This window comes from Rhamphochromis longiceps, linkage group LG3 (genome assembly GCF_057381845.1).
Source record: "Rhamphochromis longiceps isolate RC_006_pf linkage group LG3, R_longiceps_female_GT1.1, whole genome shotgun sequence".
NCBI classification, from domain to species: domain Eukaryota; kingdom Metazoa; phylum Chordata; class Actinopteri; order Cichliformes; family Cichlidae; genus Rhamphochromis; species Rhamphochromis longiceps.
The window spans coordinates 16652434-16669033 of NC_140559.1; the positions used below are offsets into that span (position 1 = coordinate 16652434).

General features: G+C 42.5%; 2 protein-coding genes across 3 annotated transcripts in view; both read left to right on the top strand.

Moving 5' to 3' along the window:
- LOC146673177 (polymeric immunoglobulin receptor-like) overlaps window positions 1-16600 on the top strand; it is a 193811-nt gene that overhangs the window by 132678 nt on the left and 44533 nt on the right. The gene's annotated exons all lie outside the window — the stretch shown is intronic.
- LOC146673184 (nuclear factor 7, brain-like) lies at window positions 10553-11956 on the top strand. Of its 2 annotated transcripts, XM_085401794.1 has the most exons (2): window positions 10565-10595; window positions 10809-11956. In XM_085401794.1, exon 2 carries the CDS (start codon window positions 11171-11173, stop codon window positions 11954-11956), a length of 786 nt encoding a protein of 261 aa, XP_085257920.1. In that variant the 5' UTR covers window positions 10565-10595; window positions 10809-11170. The 2 variants fall into 2 exon arrangements, with proteins under 2 accessions (XP_085257921.1, XP_085257920.1); XM_085401795.1 differs by having other exon boundaries at window positions 10553-11956.

The window sequence follows — 16600 nt, forward strand, 5'->3', positions numbered from 1 at the left end:
TATAAAATGTGATGTTCTAGCATCATGTTATTCTTCTTAAGCCTTTGAAAAGCTTCCTCTGTGTCCATTAAACTGATGACTTTAGTGCTGCTGTCTACTTGTTACATTTAGTACTGTTTCATTTTCAACCTAGGAAGATCTGTAAGAAGGACTCACAATATAACATAATACTGTAAGATTACTTACAGGTAAAATACTCAGATTGTACTTAGATAAAAGTATGTAATCACAGACTCGCCCAGCCTGACTGCCTTGAAGTTCAGGTGTCTTCACTGCCTCCTCTGATAAGAGCTGGAGACCTGAGTAGGTTCGTCACCCATCAGCAGCAGATCACCTCTCGATCGGGCACGTTTTCATCTGGGAGGCTTTTAGAGCTCACTGCCCTCGGCGTCGCTGCTGGAACAACCAAGTTTTGCTATTGAATCTTTGACCTGCTGATCTCACAGAGGCAGGAGACCCAGAACATCCATGCCAGCTTCAGTTTATGCTCTGTCCTGTCATCCAATCAGATTTGCATGTAATACACTGATATTCAGCCCCAGCCTGGTGTTCTCTCCATCTCTGACCTTTCACACAATTTAAACTAACAAACTTTCTCTTTAAAACTGTTTGTCAATCACAATTTACTCGATTTCTTATTATTCTATCACATATTTATATCAGTCATAATGAACTCAGTATGATCTGAGCTGTAAACCTGTATTGATCATCACAAACCTTTATAGCGCTTCAGAGCAGCTCCTTCAGTGGCTGCAGCACCCACGATGTGGGACGGAGAGATTTCCTCCCCTCTGCTGTCAGACTCCACCACAAAGACTTTGCAGCTGATCAAACACACACATGTGCAATAGGACTAAGTGTAACACTCTTTTTCTGACAACGTTGTATTTGTACTCAGTTGTATATAGCATGTGTATTCTATTTTTATCCTATCATTCTATTCTATTCTATTGGGTACAGTTGTGTACAGTTTCTTATTCTATTCCAGTGTTCTCTCATGTTTGCTATGTAACTGCACTGTCCACTTCCTGCTGTAACAAAACAAATTTCCCACATGTGGGACTAATAAAGATGCTCTTATCGTTACTGTATAACCACAGGTTCACTTCACATTTGGTAGAATATAAAAGGACAAAGCTGGACAATTGTCATCACATTTCTCATTAGTTGCTGTTAGCACAAGCACACAAAGAAAGCAGAGCTTTAGCTTTAGCTCCCTACATCACTTTTAAGCCTGGATGTTGAGGCTTTTGCTTCCTCTCAGCTGTGATGACATCTCTGTCTGCTCCATCTCACCCAACATCATCCATCTGACCTGATGCTACCTGACAAACTAAAGATAAAATATTAAATTCATTTTGCATCACTTACATTTAAAACACATTTAAGGTGGATTTCTTAAAAGGGAAGGGACTGACCTGACTGTTGTGTCGAGACAGGTGTGAAGGGAGTTCAATCCAGTCTTATACTACGGACGTGTTTGGTTTTGGTCTGTAATACGTTGAGTTTATTATCTATAAGTTAACATAGCAAATCCTCCATCCAGAGGCTAAAGTGATATCAGAGCTAGACTACTTTAAGTGAAAACAGATGATCGTCTGAGCCTTAAATGAAATAAGGTTAAAAAGAAATGCTGCTATCGACAGTGTGAGGCAGTGAGCTCTGTTATACCATATTTTTTAATTTTCTTTATTATTATTATATTATAGTGTTATTACCTTCCTGTTACTTCATAATAGAATGACAGTTAATGGTAAAAGTCTTGAATAGTTTTGAATTTATTTTTCCATGATCACATTTCATTCAATCACTCGTGGACTTGTGTGAATGTTACATGTGTTATTTTCACCCGTGGATTTACAGACACTGTGTGAACAGTTTTCATTTTATCCAAAGTTTTACTTGATGTCCAACTGATAAAATCACTGACAGACAACAGAAACAGGAGCTCAGAGAGAAATTCAATTCAACTTTATTCATAAAGAGACAAATCACAACGTTTGGTTTTATTTTACAGAAACTTCAAACTAAACCAAATTCAGGACGTGTATTAAACCTGCAGCTGATCCCTGTCTGCTGTTCACTCCCTTTGATTTCTGTTACCAGCATCATCTCATGTTCCCCAGGTTCACTGACAACGCTGAAACCACCAGCGGGAGACTAAGAGTGCTGATTTAAAAAGATTCAGACATTTTATTTTGCTGCAGCTCAACATGAGGCTGGATCCTGATTCTTTGTTGTTTTTGTTTTCTCTACATCAAGAAAACAGCAGCAACAAGAAGCACAGCAGGAACTGACAGGCTGACCTTCAGTCCAACAGATCCTCCTGTGTGACCTGCAGGTGAGAAACAGCTGTGAGGTGTCAGGTAGGTGATGATGAAGAACAGAACAGAATCCATTTGCTCTTCAAACTGCTGTCAGACATTATCTGCTGCACTCTGATCACATCACTCAGACCAGCTGCTTTCTACAAAGTCTCATCAGCAACATCTTTACAAACCAACATCAGATTGTGTGTTTTGTGGTCTAAAGTTTTGTGCCTCTGGTTTCTCATTGGCTCACACTCTTGCAGAGCCGTAACACGCACATGAATGAGAGGTGGTGAGTGTAGTTCCTGTTAACAGGGTATTGCAGACCATCCCGCTAATTGCTGAATTTACTTTTGTCTGTCATATTTATGATGAAAAACAAATGTAATCAAATTAGATATTGATATTTTCATATGGGAATTGATCCTGCAACATGAAACGCTGGGATTGGAAGTTCAGCATCGCTCCGCACATCATACCTGTGAGATGACAGACAGCAGTGTGGAGGAGAGTGCGACACAAAAACACAGAAATATGACTGACAGCTGCAAACGAAGCAGCATCTGCTGCAGGTGAAAGATATTGGGACTAGCAGAGCAGAGTGGCTTCACTGTAAAACAAAATTAGCAGTGAGTGTGAAAAGTTTCTGTGTGTGGAGTTCAACACCGTCCACTCAGAAGCTGCATCACTGGATGGTAGATTTAAAAAGCTTGCATTCAGTGACAACAGAGCTGTTGATGAGGCACTTCAGAGAATAACTGCAGCAGCAAAGTGCACTCCCACCCAGCTCCACCATTACAGGGCCAAGTGAAGGAGGAGCCACAGACGTCTGCTGTGTGGAGCCTCTTTGATGAAAGAGCTGCAGGAGATGCTGCAAAGAGAAATACTACAGCTGATGTTATGATGGAGATGAAATGTTATCTTGAGGAGCCCCTCATCCAACAAGGAGAAGGCCCACAGAGCTGGTGGGAGGCCAAGGCCACAGTCTTTCCCTACCTGTTGAAGGTGATGGAGGGGAGACTGCATTGTGGCAACATCTGTTCCTTTGGAGGGTCTTCTCAAAAACTGGGCAGATACTAAGGAGAAACCACATCAGCCCATCCAAGCTGAGGCAGCTGATTTTTCTGAATGTCAACCTGCACTGAGGACAAACTGTTTGGCTGCTGAGTTTGGTTCTGTTCTGTGGATTTGCTTACAGTGGGGCTTTTTGTGCTGAATTAAACTTAAAGGTTTGAGTAAAATATTAAACAACAGTAAGAATGCCTGCTTTTGTAACAGAACAAAAACACAAAATTAGGCAATTATAAGGCTTTTCATAAAAACACTACATGCAAAAGGGTTTGTCAGCACACAAAGCATTCACATTTGCCAAGTAAAGCTAAAGTATGAGGCTACAGAGGATAATAACTTAAGAGACATTTGGGAGCCACGAGACGTGCAAGATAATCCAGAGCTTAGATCTAAATAAGGAAGTCTTAACTCAGTAATGGAGAATATCCTCACACATTAAGAAGCACCGAGGGAGGGAAGTCCTTCATTACTCTGTCAGTCAGGTAGGTGATCAGTGAAGAACAGCACAGAATCTATGTACCTGCATGTTCAGCTCAATTTGTGGATGCAATAAGAAGTAAAGTGAGAGTGATCAGCTTACCAGTGACTGTGATATTAACCAGGTTACTGATGGCACCATTACTGGACTCACACCAGTAAACTCCAGTGTCGTGAGGCACCAGCATACTGATTGAACATGATTGATCACGTTGCTGTTGTCCCCGCCCATCTCCACACTCAGCCCTCTGCAGTTTGCTTGTGTTTCTCCTCACAGTCCAATCAGAAAAGCTTTGGTCCTCCTCACAGATTACAGTCACAACATCTCCCTCAGAGACATCAGAGCTGTTGGGACTCACGATCAGACGAGCTGTGAGGAAGAAGAGAGGTTAGATATCACTCACGACTGAACTTCTGGGACCGCTCCGCCCCCTGGTGGCCTGATTTGATAGTGAAAAATTATTTTCTACCAGGCTGATGTAATAAAGCTGTGGAATCAGGACTGAGGTTTCGGGCATTTCCCCTCGGCTATTTGCAAGTAAGAAGAGCAAACATCTGAAGAGGCACAAGCTCCAACATTTTAGTAATATGAAGAACAACTTTGTTGCTTGACCAGCACGTTGTGGCCTGCAGCCTTCATAGGTTTAAGGTTTAAAAACATTTTTAGGATTATTTGGTTCAGTGGAAACTACTGCTACTGACAGTGAAAACATTTGCAGACCTTTTCAGAGGATGAGCATTTGTTCGAGGGTCCACTTTCTGCCCTGAGCCTGGTTCTGCCGGAGGTTTCTTCCTGTTAAAAGGGAGTTTTTCCTTCCCACTGTCGCCAAAGTGCTTGCTCATAGGGAGCCATATGATTGTTGGGTTTTTCTCTGTATCTATGAAGCGCCTTGAGGCAACTTTTGTTATGATTTGGCGCTATATAAATAAAATTGAATTGAATTGAATTCTGCCAGCTCTTCATTTCTGTGTATGCACAGGATTCTCTCCCTTTCCTCTCCTTTCACTGGTGGGTGAGAGAAGTGGGCAAATTCTACAAATGTCATTTAAAGATTAAACGACTCACTACATGTTAGCTAGATAACACACACATGTCTTAAAGATATAAAGACCTGGATGGCCGCTAACTTTCTGCTTCTTAATTCAGATAAAACTGAGGTTATTGTACTCGGCCCTGAAAATCTTAGTAATATGGTATCTAAGCAGATTCTTACTCTGACATTGTTGGGGATCACTCCTGAATTTACTTAAGCCTTAGAAAAGTAAAGTAGCCTAACAAAGTAGCTAAAATCGTGGACGTACAGCATTTGGACAGAGAGAGTGATATTAATTTTCTTTGCAAACAAACAAGAATCTTCAGGGTGCAATGTGTGCTGGGCAGCAGCCAGGAGCGAGGTCTCTGGTGAACCAATCCCTCGCTACAGATTCTAGCGAAGGGACGAGGCGTGTCACATCTCTGGTGGGGATGGAGCCTCAGTGCTTCTTTTAATATCTCTGAGCTTTCCCAATCACAACTATCTCTACTGAACTTTGGCTCCGTCTAAACAGTTCTTTGAATTACTTACTAAAACAATATATGACAGTAATGAGAAAGTGGCCACTTTCATGAGTAAATCATGTGAGCCTTATAAGATTTACTTATATGTAGTCTATGTTGTGATTCTACTGGTGTTACTGGTTCTGCTGGTGAGACGATGTGTTCACAGGAAACTTGAAGGTTTGTACATATTCATTCTTATTCATCGTGGTATTTTGTTTCCATTCTGTCATCATAATTTGGTCCATTTAGATTCTTAAATCATAAAAGTGTTTACTTTAACTCATTTCAGCAGATGGAGAAGATGACATCACCAGTGACATCACATACAGTGTTGTGAAATCATCAAATCCTCAACAACCTCCAGTCAAAGAAACCAGAGATGGAGGTTTGTGTGTTCACCCAGGTGTCATCCACATACCTGAACCAATGACTTGGTGGTGTTTCAGGGTACGATAGCAAAGCCCTCTTTCCCACGTCTTCCATATACAAGTTGCCCACAATGGGTGAAACTGGGGAGCCCACGGCACACCCACGTTCCTGCCTGTAGAACTGACCCTTGCATGTGAAACAGGTGGAATTAAGACACAGTTTCAAAAGCAAGCACACCTGGTCCAACAGCCTTGTCTTGTTCTAACTGCTTCAGACAGTCTGTCATCCTCGTCCTGTGACCACTTCCTGGGTCTCTTTCAGTCTTCAAATATAAAGTTTTTACAGCTTATAGATTTTAAGTTCTGCTCCAATCATTTGGGTAAAGATAATAAACACTTTGATGGCCTATAAGTGAAAGTGAAAATGTGATAAACGAATAATATAATTAATAAATAATAAATAATTATATTTTTTGATAAGTGAAGTTCACTGAACTGAAAGGAAATTTTGGTTTGATGATGGTTGACATGTTTTCCAAATAGAAGTTTTTCCTCTAGTGAGGAGATGCAGGTGCAGCAGAGCATTGCTGGAAGAAATGATCCCAAGGGTGGAATCTCCTGAGAAATCTTCAGAGACCCAGCGAGAAGTAGGGACCATAGCTGACAGCCCAGGCAGGGGTTGAGGTCAAAGGTCATGCTGTTTGGGGACCTACTGGTCATCATGAGAAGATTCTGGAACCACAGCAATGACCATAAAGCTGCACTGGATGGAGAGCTGTGCCACGGGGCTTTCCAGAGGTAATCACGAGGAGATTGTGGACAACAGATGGAGATCTGAAGGATGAGGGGAGCGTTCCAAGCTCCAATCGACAGTGCAGAGAGGAAGGTCAAGGATGGCATCATGATTCTGTGAACAGAAAGCAGAAGCTATGGTGGTGACGGGGAATGACTGACAGCAGTTTCCTATGAACATCACCTAATGCTGTGTCACTGTGCTATGCATGCTTTGACACTCTGAAGAGGGTCTTCCTTTGTGTCATTGTTGTTGTCATTTGCATCATGAACAAGACTGCTGAAGTGACTCAACAGGTGGGGTTACAACAGCAGTAAAATCATTGAATCCAATACCCTTTCCAAAAAAGGTTTTCTGCAGAGACGAAAGGACAATAGAGGAGTCATAAGTATCCCCCCACAGGAAGAATGCATGAAATGAGGTGATGAGGGTTGATAGAGGCCATAAAACAGGAGTGCTGACAAAGGCCTGCAGCCTTGAAGATAACTGAAAGCCACATTGACAAACAGCAAAACTAACTGGTGTGTTTGTTATACCCATGTCTGCATTTGGACTCTGGTCATATGGACAGTGATAGAAACAACTGGAAGAGACATTTATGAAGCTCTGAGGAACTCAAACCACTCTGCATGTGTGATTTACACACCTGGAGGAGATGCACCACAAAGCTGGAATGATTTTGCAAATGTTAATTTCTATGTTTGACTGTTAACATTCATTTGCTTACTTGGAGGGTGTCAATGGAAAATTGTATTTAGTAGTCAGTATAATCTTTTAGTGATATAAGTTTGCATATGGTAGAATGCTGCATGTAATCATTTGTGTGTAGAAGTATATAGTTGGTGGCATATTGAAAGAATGTCTCATCCTAGGAGGTCTGTAACATTCTAGGGTGTTCACCCCACATCCTAGGAGCATGAGAGAGGTCGTACCTTGTCTTATTGTTTTATGGTAGGATTAACGTAGCTATGTCTGTTTTAGTCTAAGTGCCTTTTGGTTTGATGAACTGCTGGACTTTGAGACCAGCAGGTTTAGGGAAGATCTTATGGGGCCACACTCTGGACCCCCCCCCCCCCCCCCCCCCCACACACACACACACACACACACACACACACACACACACACACCCAATGAAGTATAAAATAAAGACCGGGGCAGTTTCTCAGGCGCGAGTCTCTCAGTCCGGAGACTGCCCTTGCTTGCAAGAAATTCTGTGTGTTTCTCTTCTCTGAGTCTTTGCTGAAGAAGTATTTTAGAATATATTCCTTAACAGAGAGAACGATGCTCGTCACAGTTCTCTCCCTCATGCACGAGCAACACAAAGAGCTCTGGTGACTTGCGTCTTGTTTTTGCCATTGTAGTAGAATTGTCTTGGCGTTCCAGCAATAGGTCTGTGCTAGATGAACGTATCAGCAACCTTCAAACACGTGTGGAGAATTCATTATTTCTTTGACAGACTTTTTTACTAAATAACAGAAAAAAGAAAGTAAGAGAAAAATCACCTGCACAAGTGCCGAGGTAGGTCTCCCTGCAGAATTGGTTTTCCCTTCATCAGGAGCAGCGCTGGGCTGTTTAAATCACGGACAAACAGGATCCTACAGTTGTTTATGTTTTTAAACCCATTTTGCACAGAGAGGCATTTTTTGGAAAATGCATTGATAGCAATATTGAATATTATTACACATCAAAAAAAATAACTACAGTAAAATAATCACATCGTGACGCCTCTGCCTTTCTAAATGGAGGGACAGTAACTGTGTGTGTATGTAAGCGTATAAAACCTGAAGATGGTAAGATTAACAGTATTTTGTCTCTATCTGCCATTCTGCTATTCATCTCAACAATAACGTGGCGCACAGCGTGGCGTGAAAATAGCCACATGCAATGGAGCAAAATATGGGTGTGTGTGGTTGGAGGATGTGTTCATGCGCACAAAGGGGGGGGTGGAAATTTTTCTTGTGAAACAAAGTTTGGGAACCACTGGTTTAAACGATGTTAGCACAGAAATATTAGCTTCTGTCATGACTGATGAAGTTACTGGTTAATAAAGTTTCCAGTAAAGTGTTTAATCGCAGCCACAGATTGACGGTAAATATCCAGTTTTTCTTTAGTGCATCTGTAATAAATATGTGCAAGTTTCAGTGCTTCGTTTAAACTGTATGATACTTATACTGACCCAGGGTCAGTGTAAAATACAATCCTAGCTGTGTGAACAAAGCCTGGCTCCTTTAATCCTGCATGACAAACCTCAGGATGCAGGTTATTATTACTCTTTCCTGCTGGCACACCTGTCACACCTGAGAGTCAGCTAGAAACTTACAGTGACGTGGACATCATGCAAAGACTGCCAGACTCTGTAATACTGCAAATGATCAGTGACTCAGGTTAACAAAAAAGAAAGTAAGAGGAAATTTAATTCTATAAAACGTGAAAAATTCCACACACATGTAACTCACCACTGTGTGAAGATCACAGGGGAGAAATCGTTTCTCTGAGTCAGAGATGAGTGTCAGTAACACAGAAGTTGTCATGGTCCCCGCACCTCGCCAGCTGACAGCAGTCAGGCGCTTTGTTTTGTTTATTCTCCTCTCTCGCCTCTGCTCTCCCTTTCTCTCTCGTCCTCTCCCACTCTCTCTTTCTCCTGCCGGGGCGGAGCTCAGTGTGGGCTCCTGCTCCTGGCCCACGCACCTGGAGATGATCAGCACACCTGCCGCTGATTATGAGAATTGGAGTCCTACTTAAGATGGCGAGTCTGCTCTACTCGTCGCTGGATCGTTGAGCCGTCAGCGTCAGTCGTCCTGCACTCTGCAAAGTTTGTTCGTGAGTACGTCTGAACCAGGAGACTAACTGTTTCTCTGTCTGTGTATAGATTTCCCCTGGACCTGTTTTCCCTGTGCACGGTGACTGAGCGTGAGCAAGAGTGATGGAGGAAAGAAGAGGAGCTGTGTGTGGTTGCGAGGGCTGTATGGAAATCTCCCCTCCCTGGACTCCTGCCCCTTTCACTCCTGGACCCTGGAACCCTGTGTGTGTGTGTGTGTGTGTGTGTGTGTGTGTGCGTGTGTGTGTGTGTGTGTGTGCGTGTGTGTGTGTGTGTGTGTGTGTGTGTGTGTGTGTCACCGTGGAGAACACTGTAAATAAATTCACTTTTGATTTGAAGAAACTTGTGGTCTGCGCCTGAGTCCGCTCCACTAATCGTGACAGAAGTAAAACTCAGTGTCATGCAGTGACTTTTACACAACCAGATCAGATGAACCAGCTCACACTAAAACATTTTGCTGCACTCTTTACACTTATTTCTTTTCTTTCTGCTTTCTGAGAGAAAAGCTCTTTATTAGTAACTTTTACAACTTCTGGCAGGTTAATGTCTGAACTTTGGAGTGAAACACACCCTTAGTTACAGGAAATAACACCACTGTCTGTAACTAAGTGAATCCACCTTAACACCACCTGTGTGTGTGTGTGACTGCATTACACTCCCACTGCTGGGAACCTGAACAAGAACCAGAACAAAGTCTAAAATAGAAGCTGACAAACAGCTGCACCACCGAGTGACACTTTATTTTATAAACTTCACAACAGGTTTCATGTTGTGACCTGTGGAGGTGAAAAGACACAAAACCTGTTTTACAGCTTTTGAGCTGCAGGCAGGATTGAAACACACCTTAGTTAAAAGTCAAACAGCAACATTTTCTCCTCCCCTCACGTCACTCAAATGTGACAAACCAGGAAACAGGAAGTTCTTCGTCCTCAGTAAAGAGAGACGCACAGACGATCAGACTGAGCTCAGACCAAACTAGCAGCTTCCTCTGAGTGAGTCCAGCTACAGGAGAGAAACGTGGAAAACTCCAACACTGCTGCTTCAAGCTGCTGACGCTCCACACACTGAATGTGAGTTTGAGCAAAAACACGACTCAAAGCAAGTTTCAGTGAAGGTGGTAGAGGAGGGAGGGGAGCCAGGACTGACTGTACTTCCTGTCTGCTGTTTTCAGCTTCACTCACAGACTCAATGGCTTCCAGATCAGAGGAGGATCTCTGCTGTCCGGTCTGTCAGCAGGTCTTCAGAGATCCTGTTCTTCTGTCATGTAGCCACAGCTTCTGTAAAGACTGTCTGAATAGATGGTGGAGAGAGAGACCAACACACGAGTGTCCAGTTTGTAAGAGAAGATCTTCAAGGGAAGAACCACCTTTAAATCTGGCTTTAAGGAACCTGTGTGAGTCGTTCTTACAGGAGAGAGATCAGAGAGCTTCAGAGGCTCTCTGCAGTCTGCACTCTGAGAAACTCAAACTCTTCTGTCTGGACCATCAGCAGCCAGTGTGTCACATCTGCAGAGACTCAGAAAACCACACCAATCACAGATTCAGACCCATCGATGAAGCTGCACAACAACACAAGAAGGAACTTCAGGAAACTCTGGAGCCCTTAAAGGAGAAGTTAAAGGTTTGTGAAGAAGTTCAAGTGAAGTTTGATCAAACAGCAGAACACATTAAGGTCCAGGCCCGACACACAGAGAGGCAGATTAAGGAGCAGTTTAAGAAGCTTCAGCAGTTTCTAGCAGAGGAAGAGGAGGCCAGGCTGGCTGCACTGAGGGAGGAAGAGGAGCAGAAGAGTGGGATGATGAAGGAGAAGATGGAGGCTCTGAGCAGAGAGATAGCAGCTCTTTCAGACACAGTCAGAGCCACAGAGGAGGAGCTGAGAGCTGAAGACGTCTCATTCCTGCACAACTACAAGGCTGCAGTGGAAAGAGTCCAGCGCTGCCCCCTGCTGGATGATCCACAGCTGCCCTCAGGAGCTCTGATAGACCAGGCCAAACACCTGGGCAACCTGACCTTCAACATCTGGAATGATAAGAAGGACATGGTCTCCTACACTCCTCTCATTCTGGACCCAAACACTGCTCATCCAAACCTCATCCTGTCTGAAGATCTGACCAGTGTGAGACGAGGAGGAGAGAGGCAGCAGCTTCCTGATAATCCAGAGAGGTTTGATTTTTACTACTCTGTCCTGGGCTCTGAGGGCTTTAACTCAGGGACTCACAGCTGGGATGTTGATGTAGGAGACAGTATAGTGTGGTTAGTGGGTGTGTTAGCAGAGTCTGTGCAGAGGAAGGGAGACATATGGTCTGGATTGTGGAGAATAGGGTTTTATAAAGGTAAATACTCATCATGTTCACCATTAACTGGATCCACGACTCTCTCAGTACAGAAGAAGCTCCAGAGGATCAGAGTGAATCTGGACTGGAACAGAGGAAAGCTGTCGTTCTCTGATCCTGATACTAACACACACATACACACCTTCACACACACTTTCACTCACAGGATGTTTCCATACATTAACACTGATGATAAACTGAAGGTGTGTCCGTTGAAGGTGTCAGTGTCAGTGCAGCAGATGAGCTGAGGATGATGATGTTTCTAATGTTGTTTCCTGTCAGTGAGTTGAAGCTGTTAAACTGCAGCTGTCCTCCTGCTGCCTCGTTGTTCCAAAGCTCTTTGTTTCTCTTTTAGTTTCACTGTTTCTTTCTGTTTCTGCTGTCCACCTTTTCACATGGAAAATCATTTCACTGTTTCTCACTGAATGACTCCCCAAACTAGATTTGAAATTCTATCAAGTTTCTAATCATTACAAGTGATTCATGTTTCTATTTGATGTGTAAATGGAGATGATTTAGTTTGCTGGGATATGGACTGACATGTGTTGAATGGGAGGAGCAGTTTGTTGTTGTCTTCTTGTCTGTTTATGACAACAATAAATATGTTGTTAAAACAATGATTCATGTTTAACTCCATAATAATAATAACAATAATACATTTTATTTAAAAATAGCGCCTTTCAAAGCACCCAAGGACACTGTACAACAGATAAAAACACAGAAACATGAAATATACACAATAAAAAGAATAGCAGATAAAAGTTAGAGCATACAGAGGTTTAAACATAAGCAATTTTAAACAGGTGCCTTTTGAGGGTGGAATTAAAAAGAGGGAATGAGCTAATATTTCTGAGGTCAGGTGGTAAGGAATTCCAAAGTCGAGGGGCAGAGGAACTAAAAGCCCTGCCCCCCATTGTAATCCGACGAGCGGAAGGAACAGAGAGAGAAAGAGAAGATGAGGATCTGAGGCACCGGGATGGGAAGTTCATCTGTACTAAATCGTAGAGGTATGGTGGAGAGAGAGAATGAATAGCCTTAAATGTATAGAGGATTATTTTAAAATGGATGCGAAATTTAACCGGGAGCCAGTGAAGCTGCTTCAGGATTGGGGAGATGTGGTGGGTAGAGGAAGTCCTAGTAATAATACGGGCAGCAGAGTTCTGAACACGTTGGAGCTTGTTAATAGATTTTTGTGTAAGGCCAAATAATAGTGAGTTACAGTAGTCAATTCGAGAGATAACAAGATTATGGATGAGAATGGCAGTGGCATGAGTAGTGAGGAAAGGGCGGAGGCGATTGATATTATGGAGTTGGAAATATGCTGCACGTGTGACATTATTGATATGTGAATTAAAGGATAATGTGCTATCAAGAATGACACCCAAGCTTTTCACAGAAGGAGAGATAGAGACCAGCGAATTATTGATGGTGAGAGAGAAATTGTTAATTCTGGATAGCAATTGTTTAGTGCCGACCAGGAGAAGTTCTGATTTATTACTGTTGAGTTTAAGAAAGTTGGAGGAGAACCAAGAATTGAGTTCAGCTAGACAGAGGATAAGGGAGGGTGGAGGAAGAGTAGAATCGGGTTTGGTAGAGAGGTAAAGCAGTGGAACTGGATATTATATTTACGAAAAATATGTCCAAGTGGAAGAAGGTAAATGATGAAAAGAAGGGGCCCGAGGACAGATCCCTGGGGCACCCCAGTAGATAGAGGAGAAGGCTGAGAAGTGAAGGATTTTAATTGAATGAACTGAGTGCGGTCAGACAGGTATGATTTAAACCAGGATAATGGAGTGTGAGAGAGACCAATAGAAGCTAATCTGCTAAGAAGAATGGGATGAGAGATGGTGTCAAAGGCTGCACTCAGATCAAGGAGAATAAGGATGGAGAGGAGACCAGAATCAGCTGCCATAAGAAGGTCGTTTGTTATTTTTATAAGAGCAGTTTCGGTGCTATGCAGAGGACGGAAGCCAGACTGGAACTGTTCATAAAGGTTATTATCAGTTAGATGTAGATGGACTTGTGAAGAAACTATTTTTTCAAGAATTTTTGAGAGGAATGGTAGATTGGAGATAGGACGGAAATTATTAAAGTTGTTGGGATCTAGACCTGTTTTTTTCAGGATTGGGGTATATATGAAATGTTTCTGCTCTTTGAATTCTGTTTGATTAAAGACTTTCTTCATGACACAAATGAGATTTCAGTGTATTAATAGAACTAAATAAGCTCAGAGTTGAAAGGCTGGAGTATTATGTACGTGCTTCATTGTCAGGATCTTCAGGGGGATTCAAAGGGAAACATCAAACTGCTGTAATGAGATAAACTAGTTGGGCTGAACACACTTATCTGTAGTTTGTCTCCATCCAGGATCATCAGAATATAATGAACATGTGTGAAGAGCCACAAAATGCTGCTGCCCTCTCAGCATGATGAGCTCCAGCCTTTGTTAGCAGGACAACAGGAAACATGAGACAACTTTCAGAGACAGTAACCAACTGTGGCCACAAGATGGCAGCAGCTGATCTGAGATCCTTTATTGGACAGAAGGACTCTGCTCTGTGACGTCATCAGAGAGACGGCCTTCACTCTGATAGATCTGACGTCATGTCTGCACTGCGATGATGAAAGCTGATAAACACATTGTTATTGATCCATGAAATCACCTCTGTCCTCTCAAGTGTAGCTGTTTACAGAGCTGAAGAAGTCCTTCATCATCAAAACAGACAAACATGTATTTCCTGTATTAAGTGACGTCATCCTCACTCTGACCTCTTACATACATTCTGTTCAGTTTTCCTGCTGTAAGAAATAAACTGTGTGAAAATAGAAATGCAGGGAAACATCCATTAAGTGAACAAAGTCCAAAGAAATAAACTTGGACTGTTTTTTGAAGCCTAAATAAAAAACTTTATAGATACATTTGAAACCAGCTACTCTGTGACTTTACACACTCACACAGTAACAGAGCTGATTCCTGATTGGAGCAGCACAGAGTTAGACTTCTTTTCTGGCTGTGGATTGGTTCGTCAGGATTTCCTCCTTTACAGGTTTAAAAACAATCTCTGTTTCTACATTTTTTGACCTCCTTCTTTTGTGTAAACATGAAGCAGCACCAGCCTCCTCTGATCCTCATGTTGTAGCTCTGTGTGTCCAGCAGGGGGCAGAACACCTCCAAACTGTGCCAGCAGCTCTCACTGTGAGCTCAGACGTTTGTGGACACTCAGTTTGTTTGAACATAGTAAATAATCAGAGCTTCTCACACTGTTTATGGGGACACCACCTGCCCGAGGGTGTACTGTGTCAGAGAGGTGGTGTATGGTGCTGGGTGTAGTCTCTCTGCTGGTTCACAGTTTTTTTTTTGTTTTTTTTTCTAGTGACATCAGAAACAGCAGCATGCGACATCACGTGATGGCGGAGCTTCAGTTCATCCTTTGTCATCTTTTTTTTTTTTTTTTTTTTTTTTTTAATAGGACAGGGGGAAAGAATGAAAGAAAACCAAAGGGGAGAAGAGACGGTGAGAAGGGGGGGGGGGGGGGGAAGAGAGAAAAAAAACAAACAAACAGAGGAGACAGCAAACAACAAAGAGCAACATAATAATAGAAAAAAAAGCACCATCACAATAAACTAGCTAGTCATAGATATCAATAGTTACTAAATAATAAACGATATTGTTCAGCACGCAAGATAGACAGCGCACAGTGTGCTTTGAGGCAGCAGCCAAGAAAGCTTTAGTCCGCGTCTGTGAATACCCGTGTGCATACCTGTGTGGATCAGCATGCTTGCATTCCAAAGGTTTCTCCATGTAATGATCTGCTAGGGAGTGTGGGGAGCCACAGCCCCATCCTCCAGGGTATGAAGCAGGTATGGAGGAGATCAAAACTCCAGACATCCAGAGGCCCCCAGAACACAAGAGACCAAGGAAGACCCACAGAGGGGCAGCCGCGCCACTGTCCCAGTAAGAGCTGAGGAGAGTCCCAGATGTTCACAGTTTTTACTGAGGAGCTGTGTTCATGTCAGGAAGGTTTCGTCTGATCACTGTGGTGCAGTTTGGTTTACTCTGTTTCTGAGTGTTTGTAGGATCAGTCTCTGCAGGTCACCTGATACCTGGCAGTGAAGTGTTTATGAATCAGCTCCGTCAGATTTAATCCAACAGAATAACATGTAAAACACTCCAGGGCTTTTACTCTGAAACTTTCTCCAGAGCTGTCTGGAGTTTTCTTACATTAAAATATTCTGGGATTACCAGACTGTCCACATCATGTGTCCTACAAAACTTTCATCCACAAATATACCCTGACATTAAACCCAAATAGATCTGAGAGCGAGTCATTAGTATCAGTACTGTGTGTGTGTGTGTGTGTGTGTGTGTGTGTGTGTGTGTGTGTGTGTGTGTGTGTGTGTGTGTGTGTGAGAGAGATATTCAGGTAACTTACTGGGTTACTGCACATGCTCACACCTTTTCAGCACAACAGGTGCAGTTTGGTGTTTTACTGCCTCCTGCTGGAACAATGATGGCAGCTCTCAAGACTTTATTGGTTATTGTCATTTCGTGTTACACAGCCTGAAACGAAATACTGTTCCTCAGCAGCCTCTACAGTGCAATAACCAATATATTTTAAAAAGAATAAATACAGTTTAAAGGGAATAAGTTTAAAAAAGAGCAGCAAAAAAGGCATAAATAGCTTAAAATCCAAGTTCTAAAAAAACCTCCAGTTTTTATTAATATTTTATTATTTATCAAATTATTATAAACTAAAAATATATTTTACGTGATAAACGACTTCAGTGCTTCGTCCATGACCTCCTGAAGGTAAAGGGCCCAAAGAGCCAATCAGCAGCTCTGAAACAGGAAATATGACTCATGGAGAAGTTCACAACAGTTTCAGCTGCCA

Excerpts from the sequence above, each read along its gene's own strand:
- LOC146673184 (XM_085401795.1), top strand. The coding sequence starts at position 10,565 with ATGGCTTCCAGATCAGAGGAGGATCTCTGCTGTCCGGTCTGTCAGCAG.